Source organism: Lissotriton vulgaris, chromosome 5, assembly GCF_964263255.1.
Source record: "Lissotriton vulgaris chromosome 5, aLisVul1.2, whole genome shotgun sequence".
Classification (NCBI taxonomy): domain Eukaryota; kingdom Metazoa; phylum Chordata; class Amphibia; order Caudata; family Salamandridae; genus Lissotriton; species Lissotriton vulgaris.
This window is the reverse complement of record NC_141693.1, coordinates 1707911430-1707928424: the sequence shown is the minus strand read 5'-3', so window position 1 is coordinate 1707928424 and position 16995 is coordinate 1707911430. Positions and strand designations below refer to the sequence as shown.

The 16995-nt window shown below is 42.3% G+C and overlaps 1 protein-coding gene across 1 annotated transcript in view; it reads right to left on the bottom strand.

Annotated features, from left to right (window-relative positions):
* The window catches only part of GFAP (glial fibrillary acidic protein), a 57380-nt gene that overhangs the window by 9317 nt on the left and 31068 nt on the right, over positions 1–16995 (bottom strand). Inside the window, exons 5-7 of the mRNA XM_086923878.1 lie at positions 5523–5648; positions 3761–3981; positions 3147–3190 (exon numbers count right to left, since the gene is read on the bottom strand). Of these exons, the coding sequence (XP_086780004.1) occupies positions 3147–3190; positions 3761–3981; positions 5523–5648 (391 nt within the window). The remainder of the gene's footprint in view (positions 1–3146; positions 3191–3760; positions 3982–5522; positions 5649–16995) is intronic.

The window sequence follows — 16995 nt, the reverse complement described above, 5'->3', positions numbered from 1 at the left end:
CCGCTAACATATCCAGCGGTAGGCAGCGATAAAAAAATCGTCGTTAAGCCTATTTAGAGATAAATATCGCTACTTGTTGGTAAAATGCCCCCAAGTCTTTCGAAAACAAAAAGGGGACACAGTGCAGGGAACCTGCGTCATGGGGCTGGGTAATATACTATCATGAGTAAAGGAATGACTGAAGTCCCTGGAACACTAGGCAACATAGTTAATCCTATATCTGGAGAAAAACAGGCACTCCACGAAAAAAGTCAGCTGTAGACTCAGTTGAAGAACAACTACACATGAAATACCTAACACAGTACAGGAGTCTTGGTAAACCCCAAGCAATGGGCTGCACTTCCACACCTGACAAAGATTATGTAGAGGGTCATAGGTCCCAAACATAAATCAACTTCACTATGCTTTTGGGTAGTAGGGTACAAGACATTCCTCCATGTGACCCCTCTGCTGGGAAAGCCTCACATACATTCATACAACACTATTATAGAACCATTACATGTCCGGGGGCACCCCCACAAAGACCCATCTTGTGGCAAACCTACAGCAAGAGACACACACTGTACCACAGGGACCAAGGAGTTAGTGAATTTAAAGTAGATAAATAATGCCGTGCATTAAAACCCTGCAAAGGAAGGAATGCTTTGCTCTCGATAAGTTGGTTTTGGATCCTATGAGAGAAACACGTGCATAAGATCTTCATTTTGTCCTAGCTCTAGATATATGCACCAGTCTACAATGAGCCACCAGACATTCACACACCATGTACTCATATATCCAGTTATCTGCCCTGTTACCACCATAAACTACACTTTCCTAACTGTAAATAACTGAAATATTGATTTCAGACAACGACCTTTCAAGTCCATTTCTTTGCCCTAAATATCATTACAAACCCAACACAGCCTGCAAAATTACTATTGCTTTTGCTGTCATTCTCAGTTTAATCACTCATGCCTGCGTTGTCCATTGAGTTTATTTATTCTAGTCATCTTTTCAGAAAGCTGGATCCATACATTCACTGACTTTGTTTTTGGTATGAAATGCTCCTGTTTTGTACTAGGCCTCCCTTCAAATCTCATCTAATAACAACCTGTTTTAAATACCGCTGCTCATGAAAAGTACTATTACTGTACTCATCGTAAATTGGAATAGACATGTCTCTTACTTCTTCCCACCTTCCTTTTAGCAGGCTGCTCATAATCATATCTCTTCTCACAGGACTGTTAGTGCAGGCCACGCCAAAACTTTTCCCCATCTTTTAGTAATTCATAGTTCCTCTGAACCAAAACCTGAGACAGTTTCCCAAGCAAGGCACTGTCAAGAATTTGCATGTCAATAAAGTAACATCTTTTAGTAATTAATAGTTCATCTGAACCAAAACCTGAGACAGTTTCCCAAGCAAAGCACTGTCAAGTATTTGCATGTCAATAAAGTAACATCCTTTTTCCAGTCTGGCTTTATCTTTCCTATAAACATCAAACACTTCTTACATTTTCCCTGAAACCTTTCCACACTGGTTGACCACATGGTCATCAAAAGAATTAGATAACTTTTAGATAATCCTTCAGTTTTGATATCTCTACAGTCTCTGTTCACGAACATTGGCACTATTACCGATTGACATTGAAACAAAACAGCTTGATGCAGATCCTTACAGCACCCGCCAAATTACTCAATCATTTGAAAGTAATTGCCCTTCTGCTGGAGCGACTTTCTTACCCAGATCATAAAGCTGCATCCATCCATGGTCTTACCAGCTTCATTATACGACTTCTATGCGGAATGGTTCAATATTTGGCTGAAACCCAATGAGAACGCTAACCATTGCTCGTCTTAAACCTGGTTGCTAATCAAGATGACCAATCACAGTTGTGCTGCATGCAATCACCTGGTATGGTCATTCGAAAGAACACTGTGTTACTCACCTGCTTAGAGATATGGAGGTTTACCTTTCCTTTTAATTGTTGGTACTTAATCATTTGTTAAATGAGTCCGCATTTTCCCAATCCTCTTCTAAAGATAATGCTCCTTTACTCAATCTCATGGTGCCAACCAGACGTTGCAAAAGGATTACAATCTATGATCTGTAGTTCAGTATGGTGAAAAAAGTTCCTTTTGCTAGCCCTTGAAAATTAAGACGTATACAAAAAGTAATGGACGGAATGCTTGAATTCATCTTAGCCGCTAGTAATTACTGGGGATGCATCCCAGTCCATCATTATTTTGTACATCATGGTACTTTCGTTTGGAGCCAGCCATATGCAAATCAGTCTTCTTCAGACCCTTCCCCAATGAGAACAGTCCATCCCAAACTGCCAGGTAAGGTCCTCCCTGAATCTGAACACAAGCAACCTAGGACCACCTTCGTGCTGATTAGAGCTCATCAGCCTGGTATAGTTTGGTTCCAGTGAACAAGTGTGCACAGGATCCATTCCTGGGCATACCCGTTCCACTTACAGTGACACACTGACGTATACAAAAAATGATGGATAAGAATGCTTGACTCAATCTCAACACTGGTAATTACTCAGGACAACATCCCAAGCCATTAATTTTCACCCACCACTCCACCTCCGTTTGTACCCAGCCATATGCAAATCAGTCTTGACCTTGCTCCAAAGGGAACAGTACAGCCCGAAGTGCCGGGCCAGGTCCTTCCTGAACTGGAACACAAGCAACCTATGACCGGTTTTACCCTCATTAGGGGTCCTCAGCCAGGTGTACATAGGATCCATGTCTGTCTTAGGGGACAAGCGATACTTGGCTGATGAGCCCTAGTAAAGGCGAATCTAGTCCTGGGATGCTTGTGTTCCGCTTCAGGGAGGACCCAGCCTGGCATTTCGGGCTGGACTGTTCCCACTGGAGCATGGTCAAAACAGATTTGCATATGGCTGAATCCAGACTGAGGTGGCATGATGGGAAAGAAGCAATGGATTGGGATGTGGTCCCGAGTTATAGCCAGTGACCGAGATTAATTCAAACATTCCATTTAGCACCTTTTTTTGATGCCGTTGAAAATTAAGAGGAAGCAATAAAAAAGGTACCATGTCTTTTGCCCTATCACTGAATTCATCACCACGTCTAGGCTCATAAGACCTTATTTCTAATTGCTTTCCCCACATTCTCACATGTGGTGTCCTCACCTCGAAGTTGCATGTTGGAGAAGGTTTGCACAGGAACAGTGATCCTGGAGAAAGGGGGAAAAGAAGGGTACATTTCAAAACTTGCTTAGGTGGATGGCATGACCCAGACATAGCTTTAAATCTTTAACTATCTGCTATGTATATTTACCACACAAACACACACCACTAACCATGCATCTCTACAAACTAAATCAGACTCCAGTCTGTGAGGGAAACATCAGAATTTGTTATGTAATGTAGGTCTCACACAGACTTTTGAAAAGTATTGCAATGCCATACGAAAGGCAGATCATGCACTAAACAAATGGTAAACAATGTAATATCTCAAGAAAGGCTTCTAGGACAGATACAATGCCATGCCTACAAAAAGTTGCATAGCTTCCTTTCATTGTATACCTATCTCACTGAGTGCTGTTTGAAACCACAATAGAACACATAGGCATCACAAACATTACCAGGAGCTCCCCTGTAATCTTATACACCCATAAACTGGCAATGTCCAGCCACCTTTCCTCTGCAGTAGGCTGAACTACTAGATACTGAATATGTGCATGGTTGAAAGCAAGATCAGGGTAAAAGTCGATGTGAAGAACTATAGATATTTTCAGACGCACCTACTCTCCTCTCCTTCCAGGAGTTTACGATAAGTGGCGATTTCGATGTCCAGAGCCAGCTTTACATTCAAGAGATCTTGATACTCCTGCACGTGCCGTGTCATCTGATCTTTAAGGCTTCGTATATCATCCTCAAGGTGGTTCACTGTGTCCTGGTAATTGGAGGACTCAGCAGCAAAGCGATCTTCCATCTCCCGCATCTGCCTCTCCATCGACTCATTCTTTGGCAAAGGAGAAGTATCATTAACTACAGTAACGGTCATGTGTCATTCGATTATTAGCAAATCACTTCTTCACTTTTTCTCGAACAACTTTGTTCACCTTGACCAATATCCCTAACCACTCTTCTCTTTGCCAAGCCCTTCACCACTGTTTCATTTACTGATGTCAACCACACCATATTAATCAACAATCATTAACAACATACAATAAACCAACCACTTCCTACTTTTTCTTTAATCAAAGCATCATACCAATCTGTCTTTCAGTATACCCACCACATTGACCAAGAACGCTAAACACTGATTCCTTAATAAACCTTTTTAACCGACTCCCACCAGACACGAATGGACCAACAATACTTAATAGCCTTCCTTAAACAATCCCTTTATTCACTTTTTGACCATCACTGCATACCAATGTTTCTACAACTACCCAGTGCATCTGTATCTATCTTCAACTAACACATTGTCACTACTCTTTCACTTCCCAAGTCCCGAATCATGTTTCTTTAACTAATTCTCCCATCATCTTTCCATCTACCACTTTTCCACTATTACGCTTGTACTGACAGCACCCCTCGCCACTCTTCTCTTCCATCAGTCATTCTCACTGCTCTTCAAAAACCAACACTTCTCTGCCATTGTCTCACTAACCAGCCCTCCCCTATCCCTCTTCCATTACCAACCTTAACGTCACTGCCTCTTTTTGACTTCTCAACTAGTCTTGACTATCTAGTCTGACAACATGTAGAATGGTCAGAGACAGAGATTCCTTTTATACTGGTGCATTCCACTGACTTACTAGTAATTTCTGACATTCATTACTATAGATGGCTCTTTGATTTCCAAATAACTAATTTCATTTTTTGGTTGATTGAGCCTTCATTGCTGGAAATTAGTGTCTACTGCAGTTGTGCTGTCAAAAGCCTAAAAACCCTAACAATTCCCTGTAATTCATCATTCTGTTTTGAATTATCCAAATATTTCACTGGGACCATGCTCAGCTATGTTATCTGCAAGTATGTGTCAACAGTTATCTACCATGAGATGGATGTGAGTTGATAGTGCTTGATGCAAAACTCTAGGAGGGAGTCAAAGTCAGTATCTCGTTGAAGTGTTGGTTTGACTTTATTATTGAATTTGTTTTTATGAAAATGCAGACGGAAGTAGGAATACACTCATTGCTAGTTGGCCAGGTTTAGTGAAGAGGATTCACAACCTTATCACTACCCTCCCTTATAGAGTTAAATGCTATACTTTCTCATCACTTAGAGGATAATGTTCCTCTGATCCTGTGCTAAATTATATCCTTTTCCCTCTTGTTTAGGGTTTTCTTTTATTCCTTTCTTCTAACCCAACTAGTGTTTGTCATAATGTTATTAAAATGCATATACCTCACATTGGGGCAGATATATGAAATACTAAGCAAGTCTAATCATGTACAAGATAACACAACCTACTAGACCGGAAAGAGTTCTACTTGATAAGAATTGAAAAGATAGTACTGAATGCAACCCACCACCCATCAGAGTGCCACCTACCGTTCCTCGAAGTGATTCCATTTCACTGTTGAGGCTCTGGAGCTGACGCCGGTACTCGTTGGCTTCTTGCTTAGCCTGGCGTAAAGCTTCATTGTTACGCGCTGCTGCATCGGTCATCTCAGCAAACTAGAAAACAGGACTGCAGTCATAATACCATAGCATGGTATGGAAATGTAAAGTTGAAAAGACAGGAAAGTAGAGGATAAAGAAAGATGGCTTAAAGAAGATGGGAGCAAGAGATGAGAAAAAGAGGAGCGAAGAGAGTACGAGTGATAGAAGGAGTGATAGAAGGAGTGAGGGACGAAAGAGAGAAGCAAACAGAATGGAAAGAGAGAAAAGTAGGAAAGAGGTGGATGTGGAGGGTAGGGTAAAAATAAAGATAATGGTGAAGGAAAAAGGAGTACTTGAAGTAAGTGGGAGCCAAAGTGAAGAAAACGTGAGAAAAAAGATGTGAAAAAAAGATGAAAGGATGAAACTGGAGCAAGAGTAATCAAGGGCAAAGAGAGGCGAGAAGAAACACAGATGGGAGAGAAAGAGAGACATAACAGACAAAACAAACAAGTTGAAGAGAGGTAAAAAGTACTGGTGGACGTAACTAACATAATTTGATGTGGTGTAATTTAGCAAAATTATGCAAATAATCTAACTCAGCATTTAGCACTATATTCTTAGCACAAAATGCATCCTTGCTTCCAAAATGGACCAAAGAATGCATTTACGCTAAGATATTAGCACTGAATGCAATGGAACACAAATAGCAGAAGCCAGTAGCCACTCATACTCGCTAAGTTTGTTGTTACTCATGCATTAGAATTGTTGTCTCAAATTACTCATAATTGGTTGAATGGCCATAATTGTGTAATATTTGTTAATTTTGCCTCTAAAGATTAACGTGAAATTACCCAGATTACTCCAGTGTCATAATTTTTTTTACCAGACCTAGTAAAAAGAGAGCAATGGCATGATTGAACATGACATGAAGAGTCTGGCAGTCACCTCCGAAGAGTCACCAGCCCTTGGCTCATATTATTTATGTGCTCTAGCCTGACGGTGTGTACTTCTGCCGGAAAATGAACAAGGCCTGTGGGAGAGAATTGTAGATTTGGCACATATAGGACACTTAGGATGCAGCATTACCAAATCCAAAGTGAGAGCAATTTACTGGTTCCCTGGTCTGGATATTCTTGCGGAAGAGAAGGTCAAGGAATGCGTCATGTGTTCTATGAGTGACAAAAGTAAGCGCATAAGGAAAGCATCTTTGTACCCAGTAACGGTTCCTACCAAGCCATGGGACAAATGTGGAATAGATAAAGTGGGTCCTCTTAGGTTTTTCTGCGTGGGCTGGGAAGTTTATCATTGTATTGGTGGACTGTTATTTGCATTGGATTGTGGTGAAAGCGGTTAACATCACTATACAGGACATGATTGACTTCCTATCTGATACTTTTATGTTAGAAGGAATACCCAGTTCCATTGGGAATGATAACGGTTTCCAGTTTACCTTAGAAAGAATGAAAGATCAGTTATTGAAATTGTCTATTGTACACCTCAAACTGCATTGTATTGCCCAAAGGCTAATGGACTAGTGGAAAGGGTAAACTGAATGTTTGCGAGGAACCTAGGAGTCTGTGGGAAGAAAATGACAAACAGACAAACAAAAACATAGACACAAAGATGTCCAATCAATGGTTTGTGCATATGTACAGTGGCCATAAAGAGTGACTTTGTGGCATGACACGTGCTTGCATACCTATCAAGGGCCGTGGCCGGTATGCATGAGATGCGCATCTCATGCATAGGTTCCTCGCAAAAGAGGTAAAACCCCACAACTTATGAGTTTGTTTTTCCTTCTTTTTTGCACCATTTTACACATAGTGCTATTTTTAACTTTCACGACCATTGGCAGGGCGGGCCTTAGCGCGCCCCTCCTGTCATTGGCACACTCGCTTACCGGTCCTGATGAAAGCCCAGTAAAGTAACACATAGAACGGGCAGAAACATGTTGACCTTCTTTACAGGGTAAACACCAGTATAAAGTAATTGGCTAGTTTCCCTTCACATAACCTGTTTTTAATATGTCAGGTTGACCAGTGAATAAAGTTTTTTTGGTACAACCATTGACATTTTTAACCTCATTATTATTTTTCTCACTTCATCTTCACACAAAAATCTGCTCCGCAGTCTCCTGGCGTCGCAGCACACCGGGGAGGTACTCGATCTCTCCCGGTGGACCCGATGATGAAGCATGTCACCACTAGGGTGAGTGAGGGTTTTCTGAAAAAACAGTGTATTTTTTCATGAAATTGGTCTTACTACTGGACCACTTACAACTGACCTCAGACTTCACGTGCTACAACCACCTTTTTATATACCTTGTCTTTATGGACACTCTTCCTTTGACTAAACATGGTGTGGCTGGTGGTAAACGGAAAGTGGGTGACTGGGTAACTAAGGTCAGTACTAATGTGGTGATGCTTGACGACAGACGACGGAAGAGTGTGGAGCATGGACAGAATTTCCAATTGTGGTAGTGTGTTGTGATCTTTTAAGTAGTGCTGCATGCACATGCTAATCCAGCTCCATGGTAGCATTCTGTTGAGACAGTTTGACTCCTGAGTAACAGCAGGCTGGCAGCAGGAGTTGGTGGTCTGTACTTCTAGACAAAATAAAAGCCACCTGGATGTGTCTTCACAATATAGTTCTTCCATAGAGAAGATTTCTAATACTAGTGAATATTCTCCTACCAGTCAGGACCAGTTTATGAGGACCCATAGATCCCGTCTACACCACCCACTTGGGTGGCACCGAGAATATGTTTCCAAGTAATCCTTCATGGGAAGGAGATATGTTGTAATGGCTTGTTATGTGCAACATATGCTTTTCTGGTATTTTGTACTTTTGTATTTATACAATGAATAATCACATAACTGCTTTATATTTTTCGGTGTAGTTTTGCCCTTTTGGTTTGCCCCTTCCTATTCCTCATTCCCTTTAACCGTGGTACGTTCTGTGCCGGAATGTTGGCACAGAACGACTGTTTAGTCAGGTACTGCGACTTGAGGTTGTGTAAGGTTGGAAATAAAAAATACTTGCAATCTCTTTATATTTATGCTTCGTTAACTTCACATCAGCCTAAAGTAGAGCCATTACACCACGACATATGGTGACTAAAACTAAAGAAAGCAAACACAAAAATCGTGCTCTTTCAGAAACAATCAAAAAATTATCAGCCAACCCTTACCAGTTTGCAATAATACAGAGACTCCCGAACACACAAGCAAATACATTAATTTGGGAATATCATTCAGCAGATGTTGGAACTTCACCAAAGCCAAGAAATGCCTCCAAGAGGGGCTTCTGCTAGCTTCTATGTTACAAAGGTCAAGGCATGAATCCGCCAGTGAAGCCATGGGGACTAGGGGGAACTTTCCAACTGTGACAACAGCAGAGACCCTAGAACTTAAATGGACAGCGATTCTGCTGTGTACGTCTGTACAGCATTGGCAACACGTGTAACCCCAAAACATGCCAGTAAGGCATAGGTGAACTGCAATATGTTACATTAAATAGAATTGTAGCAGAGGCAAACATGTAAGGTAGAGCAAGCAGAGGAGAAGTGGGCAATGGAAAAAACAGAGGAACAGAGATTGAAAGAAAAAAGACGGCAAGTGAGAGACTGAAAAGGATATGGGAGGGAAGAAGAGATTGGGTAGATGAAGAAAAGCCAGAAATAGATGATAGAGTACAAGAGAGGGCAGAAGAAGGGAGGGAGCGGCAAGAAATGAAAGAAGAGAATGGGTAAGAGTCTGAAAAAAATGAGGGGCAAGAGGGATGAAAAAAAACTGAAGGGCAAAAAGCAAAAATAAATGAAGGAGGAAGAAGAAGGAAATGAGTCTGCGAGACAAAACTAGAAAAAGAAAAAGTTGAGTGTAGGGGTGTATTGATGTGAAAAGAGAAAGACAAGGTAGTGGAGGGTAAAGAAATGGCAATGGTGAGAGAAGAGTGACAAAAAAGTCATGAGCAGAAAGAAAGAAGAAGCGAGACGAAGAGCGGAAGTAGTGAATAGTGGAGACTGGAGAGAGTGGGCAGAAAGATTTGAAGTAGGCAGGAGACTGAAAAAATACTATATGGGTGCTTGTCAACAACACCTTTGTTAGGCGAGGGATAAGACAGAAAGAGGCAAGGAGACAGAAAGTGGAGATAGATAGGGAAGCACAGAAAGAACAGAAGTGAGAGGCAGGAAAGCAACGAGGAAGAATAACAAGCAGTAAATTGGAAGGAGGTGGACCAGAAGAAAGAAAAAAGTCAAAAAGGAACTACAGAATCGTGCTAAAAAAAAGAACGAGATATCAGCTGCGAGTACAATGAACCAAAATATCGGTGTCAGACAAGAAATATGGAATGGAAAGAGGAACAAATGTGAGAAAAAGGAAGCAAAAAGGAAAAATAGGAAGAAGAAACATGTGGGTCTAGCAGCAAAAACGGGGGGACTATAAGCATTTAAACATATATACGTGTATAATATTAGGGACTCAGTGATAGTGATTCTCTCATTAGGGTTACATGGAACATAGTGTGTGCTGAGTGTCATTTAGGAGATGTCTCAAACTTTTTCTCTTTTAACACATTTGCACTAAACTTAATCCCCCACCACAAGCGACCTGACCAGCTGCCCATATTTTGTATATGTATGAATGAGGGAACAACTGAACGGAGATATGTCGGAGATAGAAAATAGGATTAGGTAAAAGTGTCAACAGGTTGAGCAACATTCCCTTTCTCATTGGACCACCATGTATGCGCCCCTCCCCCCCACCTCCTTATCTAGCTCTCTCCACATAGCCATGTTCACTGGTGGAGGGAGGCAAAGGAGCTGTCGCCATAAACAGTCCAAGGAATAGGGCTCTTTCATATCCCTTAACAGATCTCAAGGTATTGCTGGCAAGCCGCAGCTCTGGGGCAACCAAAAGAAACACTTCGATGGTACCAGCACAGCATGGAGTCTCGCCTTAGGTGGATCCTATCCTCCAACACCTCGTTCCTGCGCGGGACACATACAAGAACTCAATGCAACATTCCTGACACAAATTGAGGCTTGGTGCTTGGAATCCCAGCCGAGCCAAGCTGAAGGATGCACATCTGTACAGGCATCGTCCTTTGCGTCATCCAGAGGTTGATTGTTAATGTTTGTTATTTGTGTCTATGCATCAGAAGTAGGCATGGTTCCTCGCCACCTTCACCCCTGAGATGTGGATGAACGCAAACGGTATCTTCAGGGGACAAGTGAATGTTACCGCGAGCAAAGGACCATCTTAATGCCCCTCTCACACCTACCGATGGCCATGCTTTGGGTTGTATCTGTTTGGGGGCAATAACCACTAACATGACTAGCAACTGCACAATTCATTAGGTTTTCCTTTAACTGGGAAGCGGCACTAGCACACGCAGTGTGTGAAAGAGTCCAACCAATGAATTCTAGCACTGTTTTCAGGCCAGAGTTTAAAAAGCAACCTCCGCATTGTGAACACTTCAATAAGGGCTGCGACAGTATAAAGGGAGTTCTGACATGACCACCGGCTTTGTCTGAACAAGAAAAGCAGGAATATCAAACCCAGTAGGCAAGAGAGTCGGAACAGGGTTCTCTAGAGCTGTCTACAAAAAGGAATCACATATAAATAATAGAAGCCCAAAAGCTAGCCTTGCCCAGAAGAAGCAACACAATATATTAAGACTGTTGCGAAACACTTGCTGGCAAGAATGCATCTTACATGGAAGATTAATATATCTGTAATGGAACCAAAAAATGAATTAGAGAACTACTAAATGTTACAAATGTTGGACCTACCTGTCTGTAACTAACTCCTTGGTACTTACCAAGGATAATCAGTGGATGTTTTAACCTCCTACAGGACGCTGAAGCACCCTGGCCTGTTCCAAGAGCTTACATATATGTTGAATTGTAATGACAGGTAACTCATCCACACCCAAACATAGATCTGGGCTGAATAAGAGAAATTCCTTTCAATGACAAAATTACCCACTGTGATTGGAACCCTAATATATAATTGTTCCTTGTGTTGCATAGGCCGAGATTCCTATCATACACCTCCATTGAAGTGTTACATTCACCTTGTTGATGTCAAACGGTGTGCATTGAGTCTGCTAGGCAGAAACTAGGGGACAGATTTCCTTAGAAGTCACACAACGCAGCAATACAACTTTCTACGCTGTGTGGCAGTGAGAAAACGGGAATGCATCATATCTACTAAGATACAACACATTCTTGCTCTCTCCATGTGCTGGCTAACTGAGTGCAGCCTAGCGCCAACTCAGGCACCCTTGAGCCATGGTGCAAGGGGGCCTGAGTTACAGGCAGGATTGTTTTTGTGCAGGAATGGGCATTTTCCACATTCCATGTGTGCTGAAGAATGCAGCACACGTAAGAAACAGCAAATAACAAGGGGGTATAAAGAAATGTGTCCTTTTGCCGCTTCCCTTGGGATGGCATTCCTGGGTTTACTAGTCTTAGTAAATCTGGGAATGAGCTAAAACCCATGGGAGAATGCGAGCTAACCCCCACACTCTACACGAGGAATGCCTTCCCAACACAGAGTAACTCATGATAGCGACTTGCACTGCTTTGAGCCACTCCAGATTTACTAAACCATGCACAACCACACAAGGTGACTTTGTATTGCTTAGTAAATTTGACTTGAGGGCTTGCATTGCCTTCCACGATGCAAAGGTGACACAAACCCTTAGTATCTCTGGGCCCTGCAATCCAAAGGCTACATCTGTTTGACTACGTCACCATTGCAATGGGTGGCAAAAAGGGATATTGCCGAAGAAAAGAGGTGGATAGAGGATTCAAATGTGACAATAGAGGGAAAGCGAAGAAAGTGAGATAAGATGGACTGAGAGGCAGAGAAGGGGGAAAGCGAAGAGCAAGCAAGAGACAAGTGGTTAGAAAGATGCAATAGGGAAGAAGAGGGGGGGAGAAGAAAATAACAGAGACTGATATTAAGAAGAAAAAATAGGCCAAGAAAGAGCAGGAGAGTGGAGGAAAGTAGGGAAAGGATGATAGTAAGAAAATGAAAAAGAGAATGAATGAGAAGTGGTTAATGACTATTAAGGAAAGTGACGCAAAACAGATTAAGAAGCGAAAATGAAAGAAAAGAGTAAAGACATTGTGATAAAGGTGCATCAGAGTCTAAGAGGGAGGAACAATGACAAGAAAGGAATCATCCTACATATAGAAGCTGTTTTATCCCATCTTCTCCCTACCCCTGACATTGGTATTTTACACTTTGTTCTAAGGAGTGAGAAAGGATTCAGCCTAAGCATCATATTACCAGCGGCGCCTCCTCCACTATGGCTAGTGAGCGTCGCCCCACTGCCTGCAAAGGCAAAAGGAAAACAAAATGATCTAAATGCAGATCATTTTATTTTGACATATTTTTGGGAGGTGGGGCCACAGCACTGCAGCAGAGGGAGGAGCAGTGGTTGGCCCAGCAGTCAGTGTGCATGACGGTCTGGCCAGCCGTCTCAGGCCGGCCAAACTGTTATGCACACTGACATTTCTCCAACCCAGATGTGTTGCTGGGTGGGGAGATCAGCACGACAGGCTCCCAGCTCCCGATGGCGTGCAAAACCAGTGTGCTCCGCCCAATCCGTATGCTGTTCTCATGGTGAGAGCAGCATCGGGATTGGCCACTGGGGAATCTGGGAACTTCAGCTGGTACTCAGAGCGTTTTTTATTATCTCAGCCCCTTCGCTTTGCTCCTCTGAGTGGCCTTCACCCACTGCACAGCCCCGCGCTGCCCCACCACAGTGCCCTGACGCCAGCTGCTACTGCCTAATACCAAAATCACAGGAGTAGAGAAAATCACATTAAATGCCCTTTGACCCCAGATGCATTGTGGGAAGCGAAACCACACAGTCTTTGCCCACCAATGACAGACAAATGCCCTTTTATAAACAATCTTTAAGTAATAAGTAAAACGTATTGCCATAGCATGTTAACAAGAAGCGACCTGTAAAAGGCACAAATCACTAACTTCTAAAAGTTATCAAAAGTAAGGCTCCTAACCTTCCTTCAAACTATCAGAAGTACCGTGTTCTCTCAAGGAGGCCACTCGAGCAGAATTCGAGTGAATGCGTGGAAGAGACAAGACCAACGCTAACACCATTCGACTAGGTGAAGTGAGGTCGATTCTAGAGAAGAGGAGGCTGCTGCTGGAGATGGGTGTCCTGAAAGAAAGGGAAGGGAAGAGAACAATGGGTGAAGTGACAGACCTCCCCTGACTTGGAAGACAGGGATGAAGCGCATAAGGAGTGTTTTATTGAGATGTTTTAAAGTTCCTTCACAAAAGTCAATAAAAAGATGGCTGAAAAGAAAAATATTGGTAGCCAGACTAGTTAAATTTCATGGTTCAGACAGCTGCCAAAAGGGGGTTCATGCAGAAACATGCGGGTAGCAATTCCCTGTACCCATGTACATTAGATTCAGAGCCTTTCACTCCTTTTTATCATCTGTCACTGTAAAAAATCTACAGATGGAACACACATAGGCAGATAGCAATGTCATTTTACAAATCGGTATGTCACCACACTAGGTCTAGATCTCTTTCAAGTGACCATAACTTCACCAGAGAAGACTCTAGGTAGGGCTACTTAGGAAATAAATGTCTGCCTTTGTCTATAATTTCAGGTGCTGCTTCATTCAAAGACGGTATTGCCAGCACGGTTATATGCCCCTGCAGAGCTTTAATGAGAGGGAAATGGAATAATGTCAGGAGATTGCCTCACTGAACATTGATCAGTATCGACTGTTTAAATGAAGATTGAAAAATTAAAGGAGAAATTCAAGGACCAGATCAACCATAGTGCTAAGCCACCTTATTGTAGCTAGAATGATTTATTATTAATTGAGTTTAAGATCTATCTGAAATTGTGATATCTGAATCCATCTTAAAATATGTTGTGCTGTTTATAAGATAAAATAAATCATCTTCATCCCAAGGTGTTAAGATTTTGCATCGGCTCATGTGTATTATAAACAAGATGGATTGTTAATTGTTTGCTGCTCAACAATCTGATTCCCTCGAATAGTTGTCATTTTCACATTTTCTCTCTAAATAAATGTGAAACTTTATTAGCAAAATTTAAAACGATGAGCTAGTCTATTGATTTGAATCCTGCATTGATGTACTTATATGAAATGCTGCCTCTGAGGAAAATGTTGAGCTATCTCGGCAGCCGCAAAATTTCATGATGGTAAATAATAAGATCATTGTGAAATCGTATCCCAGGAAATTGAAAATTACTCTTCTGCTAAGCTGAGTGGTATAACCGGGAGCAACTTGTAAGCTGACCACTACTTTCAACATCACGCAACAAAAACTTTTCTTGCGTCCATTCATTAACACTCTTTCTCAGTGTCTGCTGTCAGAGATCAACTACAAAGTCCATGGAGGATCCAGTGAGGTTACTACATCTTTTGTCATCAGTGGTACAGTGATCACTGCGCAATGCTGGAACATCTGACGGCCCCTGGAGATGACCTCCGCTGTGCTTAGTTGGTTCTCTGACTACCTGGGATCGAGAAATCACAGAGTAGGATTGAGGCCTTTTTTCCAAAATGTGTTTTTTGAACTATGGTTTACGGCGGGTATCATCGCATTCAATAATAGGTTTTAACTAGTATATGAGGCCTCTGTTGAACATCTTCAGAGGATCTGGCCTGACGAGTACAATAGACTCCGATGTCACCCAAGTCTTCTGGATTTAAAGAGAAAAAAGGTATAAGAAAGCTAAAGTGGAAAGACAAAGTGGGGGCTGCTTTCAGCTTGAAAGCTTATTGGCGGAATAAGAGGGGTGGAGGAAACAGGGTTATGTGAAGTTTCAACAGTATGTAGGAAATGGAGACACAACCATTTGGAACTTATCAGTCTGTTTCTCAATGAGAGACAGTGAACAAGACGTGAAATAAAAAGTTACTTTGTATAGCACTGCATAGTTTGTTCTGCAACACTGTCACTCATTCGAAACAAGCAATGGCAAGAGTTTAATGCTGACAGCACTTAGTTACACTTTCTTTTTTGCAAATAAATGCATTTAATATAATCGTAGGATGTGCATTGGCTGTAGTAGGTAGACATAGCTGTTGCTTTGCCTATATGCTGGTACATTTCCATTGTCTCAAAAGTTGGCAGTACACTGTTGCATGATTGAACTGGGATTTTTCTATTACGATTATCGCCTAGTTTTGATTCCACTTCATACCTCTTTCCTCCACCATTCTGCACGTCCTTTCTATCTCACTCTTGTAGCTCTTGTTCTTTCCTGATTTCTCCCTTTGTCACGGTTTTGCTATCTTTCTTATCCTCCTTCTTCCTCCCTCTTGTGCCCTTTTCTCTGTCTTGCACTGGTCAAAGTCGAAATGATTGTTGATGCCCACCACCCGCAAGCACAACTGACATTAAGCACTGAACGGTGGTCTCCTTTAAGAGGGGTGATTATGTCTTAACAGCAGACAAGGTACAGTTATGGTTTTCTATGAAACCAAAGTCTTTTTCAGACTGCCATACGTGATATTTTAATACTTGTAGCAGGCTAGTATAAGTCGTCTTCTAACTGAAATCCCATAATTAGGTCTCGCTAGCGAACGCAGCACATACGCTGCTTTGCTTGGCGAGACTATTGTTGTTGCTTTGGTGCTGGAAGGGAGACAAACCATGAGCGCGCTCGGACATGCGATGTGCGAGCATGGTGTCTCCTCTGCCTCAAACGCTCCCACCACACGCTTGCCTTTTACAGGAGCAGGAGGGAGATGGCAAAGCTTGTAGGAATGTAAGGAATGCAGAATGGTTAAAGGCAGGATAGAAGTGCACGTGCCTTTCCTCTGCCACTGCCCCCCCTCATGTTGCTTAAGTTCTCATCACCAGCCAGGCTGACCTCATCCTTCAAGGTTGACACAAAATCCACGAGGCTGGCGCCGAGTCCACTCCCCTCAGACTTGCATGCTTCACAACATGCAGGAATAGTTAAACTGCAAAGGCTTGCATCTGAGACAGGAAAGTTTGGCAGCTTAGAGCTCATTCTGCTGCACACACATCTCTGGGAAGGCTGCACGTTACAGGCATGAACATCATTGGAGCCGACCCAGCCTCTCGACCTTATGGAGTCGGCACAATGAGGACCACAGAACTGTCCGGTGATAGTTACATCTGTTACAGAAGTGTGCAAGTCAGAAGCGCAATTTGTGGGATATGTGGGGTAAATGCTCAATGTGACGAGCGTAGGTGACGCTTGGTTCACTAGCCGGAGACACGACACACGCTTTTGATACACAGAAGGTCAAGGGTGACTGCTGCTTGCACATCGAAACAGCATTTTATTTTCTTTGAAGTATTTCTGAAGAGTATTATGCATTTTAGGAATCTCGATCCACGCCAGCAACCTAAATTCTGAT